Source organism: Dendroctonus ponderosae, unplaced genomic scaffold (assembly GCF_020466585.1).
Source record: "Dendroctonus ponderosae isolate FM_Combo_2020 unplaced genomic scaffold, Dpon_F_20191213v2 Dpon_F_20191213_1, whole genome shotgun sequence".
Classification (NCBI taxonomy): domain Eukaryota; kingdom Metazoa; phylum Arthropoda; class Insecta; order Coleoptera; family Curculionidae; genus Dendroctonus; species Dendroctonus ponderosae.
This window is the reverse complement of record NW_026017110.1, coordinates 6,662,937-6,666,159: the sequence shown is the minus strand read 5'-3', so window position 1 is coordinate 6,666,159 and position 3,223 is coordinate 6,662,937. Positions and strand designations below refer to the sequence as shown.

Below are 3,223 nucleotides of genomic sequence, written 5' to 3'. Positions count from 1 at the left end.
GTAGCACATATTGAACAAACGAAGATTGTTCTACAACAGGACGAAATACTTATTGTGATTATTTCTGTACATTTTGATTTGTAATTTAAAACATACAACACTAACACTTACCTCGTCAAATTTACTCTCGACGACTCCATATTAATTAAATTACTACTAAAATGATGGTAAGTAAAAGGTGCTGGTATTTTCAAACTCTTAGTCATCATTAAATCAAATTAACGTGATAGTTCTAATCGTTATCAACTTAAAATTTAAATCTAACGGCAAAACTTACTTGCGCATGTCATTTAAACAGGGAGTCACCTGGCCTAATATGCGCTAGTAGAGGTGCCCACCTGTCTGTCACTGATTTGTCAAAACAGACGTTATTTCCCGGTTAAGTTTTGGTGTTGAGCACAGGCGTTGAGTGAGTTTGAGTTTCGCTTTGTTGTGAGTGTTTTTTTACGAAATTAAGTGTAAATCCAGCATGTCTGAAAACTCAGAAGCTGGGGCCTCTGAAAGCCACGAGGCGCCAGAAAATATGGACGACTCTGATGTGGTTACGATGACTTTGAACGATGTTCTGGAATTTGAGGATGAAATGATTGAGAATACAGCCGCAGTTTTGGGGGCTGCGAACGATAAGAACTGTTCCTACAACGAGGTAAGTGATGTGAAGAACTACTCGGTTTTTTTACTTTTCAAACGGTCAAACGACTTTGACTTAACTGAACACTGAAGAGCGAATTTACCTTTTGTGCTACTCATTTGGAAGTTCACCCCAGTTTTTTTAATGCAGGGGTACTTGAAGCGCCAGGCACTGTACTCTTGCCTGACATGTATTCCCGAAGCCAAAACAGACCCGTCAATGGCTGGCGGCGTGTGCTTGGCCTGCTGTTTTCATTGCCATGATGGTCACGATCTGATTGAGCTTTACACGAAGAGAAACTTCAGGTGTGACTGTGGGAATGCGAAGTTTGCAAATAGCGGCAGTAAATGTACGCTTTGCGACAGCAAAGATGAAGCCAACGAGCTGAACAGCTACAATCAGAACTTCTCGGGCACTTACTGTGTCTGCCATCGTCCTTATCCAGATCCCGAAGATCCTATTCCGGATGAAATGATCCAGTGCATTATCTGCGAGGATTGGTACCACTCCAGGCATTTGGGCGTGGAAGTACCCGAGGATAACTTTGCTGGTAAATTGAATGATCCTGAACCGGGTGTTGGTAAAGGCTTAAGGTTCCTGTTGCTGGATTTTCAGAAATGACTTGTGCAATGTGCATTAGCAAGCATGAGTTTTTATTGCATTACGATGGCTTGACTACAACGAAACTCAGCAACACTGATGAACAATCTGAGGTTGATGTCACAGCAGAAGAAAATCTGAATCGAGCTCCGCTAACTGGTACTTTATGCACTAAACCAAGGGGCAAATCGGAAAAAATGGTCACCAAGTTCTGGCTAGAGGTAAGGAGGCTCAGTTTATCAGTTGCTTTGCAATTTCCGTATATTTTTCTCTAACATCAGACGACTTGGAGAAAGCAATTGTGCACCTGCGACAGCTGTTTGAAAATGTACGAGCAAGAAGATGTAGCTTTTCTCTTGGACAATGAAGATCCGGTGCATCTCTATGAAGAAAAGAGCAAAGCCAAAGCGCACGCTGTTGTGGAAGATCAGAACAAACAGCTGTTGAACTCGATGGATCGGGTGCAGATGATTGAGGCCATCATTGGATACAACGATCTGAAGGAAAATTTAGGCAACTATCTGAAAAAGTTCGCTGAAAACAAGAAAGTCGTGCGAGTGGAGGATATTGAGGAGTTTTTCGAGGGCATGAAAGCGCGCAAGAAGAAGAAGGTGGAGATGACATACAGTTGCCGTTAGTGGCCGCTTATCAACTCATTATTACGTCGCTTTTATTCAAAAACGCAAATATGAAATTATGTAGAGTTTGAAACAATTATTATACTTAGTCCACTGTATAATAAGTATTATTTTTTATCCCCAAAATTGGTAAATCATCTGTGGATTGGGGTTACCACCTCTAGAACATTTGGTAAGTAATTATGTTAAAACTAGTCTTTAAAATATTAAACATAAATATACGGCAGATAGGGAACTGCGTTTAATACATGTTATTGCCCTTCTTCGCTGCCACTGGAAGCTTTTCGCCTGCCAGGAACGGGTTGGGATTGGTCTTCATTTTCTGCAATAGTAAATAAATAACACAATCAAAGGAGTCATAGGAAGTTTTTCAACTACCTAAAATCTAGGAAGGATACAGGGAGTCTCCATATAATGTTTTGTCAAAGAATACTTTTTGTGGGGAGTTTAGAATTTTTCAAAAGTTGGGAAGCCCAAACAACACTTTTGCATTTTGCATGGTTTTGCATCTTGTGGTTTTTTTGTTAGAAGCAACATTTTTGAGAAAGTTTGCAAAGTGTAACCGAATACATAAGGAAATTCTTCTGAAAGTCTTGTGCAACCACAAGTTCTACTTTGAAAAAACCTATCCCTACACCTAACATGCAACAAACCGCAATGCGAAATTTGCACTCTTTATAGACGATACATCACACTGAGTATTCGGATTTATTTCATTTATATCGGACTAAATTTTGATTTTTGCGCGCTTTGTAGACGTTGATGTAAAAACAAAGGGTTTCCCCAACTGTACCCTCATCTTTAAAAATTTGAAACTTCTAAGAAAAAGGAAACTGCGTCGCGAAACTTTCACATTCTACAGGGTGATTCAAAATTGGCGTCATTCCTCTGGAAGTGTTGTCTGGCGCTGTTATAGGAGTACAGAAAATAAATTAATTGTTAATAAAAACTGAGCAATTTGCAAAAAACTATATCAGAAATACGGCAGCAATGTTTTTCAAGGTAATCTGCCTAATTAACATTACGCAAATACCTGTGGCTTCGTAATTATTTAAAACTCCGGTAACCATGGAATTATACAGACTGACAATAAGATAGACAAGGATAAACGGTAAATTCAACAAGATTTGTTGACGAAATGTCAACCTGTTCTCATAACCTCGAATATTAGTGTTTAAAAATAAACCATACAACACCAAACATTTGAATGGTTAACTCCAAACAAGCTAGTGCCTGTGTAATCTCCTTATTGTCTACTCTTATCAAGCAGCTTCTCGTATTCAGTTAATTAACTCCTGCTCCATTTGTATCTCCTTGTGCTGTGTGTATCGTACAAACGTGGTAGGAATGTAGC

General features: G+C 39.3%; 2 protein-coding genes across 3 annotated transcripts in view; one reads left to right on the top strand and one right to left on the bottom strand.

Annotated features, from left to right (window-relative positions):
* Positions 1 to 410: 410 nt before the first annotated feature.
* Positions 411 to 1,967, top strand: LOC109542801 (putative E3 ubiquitin-protein ligase UBR7; the record flags this gene model as incomplete). Its single annotated transcript, XM_019912183.2, is given in 4 exon segments — positions 411 to 646; positions 782 to 1,181; positions 1,247 to 1,452; positions 1,513 to 1,967. Coding segments are annotated over 4 exon segments (1,140 nt in total). The 3' UTR covers positions 1,870 to 1,967.
* The window catches only part of LOC109537919 (neuroendocrine protein 7B2), a 3,859-nt gene continuing 2,587 nt past the window's right edge, over positions 1,952 to 3,223 (bottom strand). For both annotated transcript variants that reach the window (XM_048670151.1, XM_048670152.1), the window contains exon 6: positions 1,952 to 2,191. In XM_048670151.1, the coding sequence (XP_048526108.1) occupies positions 2,111 to 2,191 (81 nt within the window). In that variant the 3' untranslated portion in view covers positions 1,952 to 2,110. The remainder of the gene's footprint in view (positions 2,192 to 3,223) is intronic.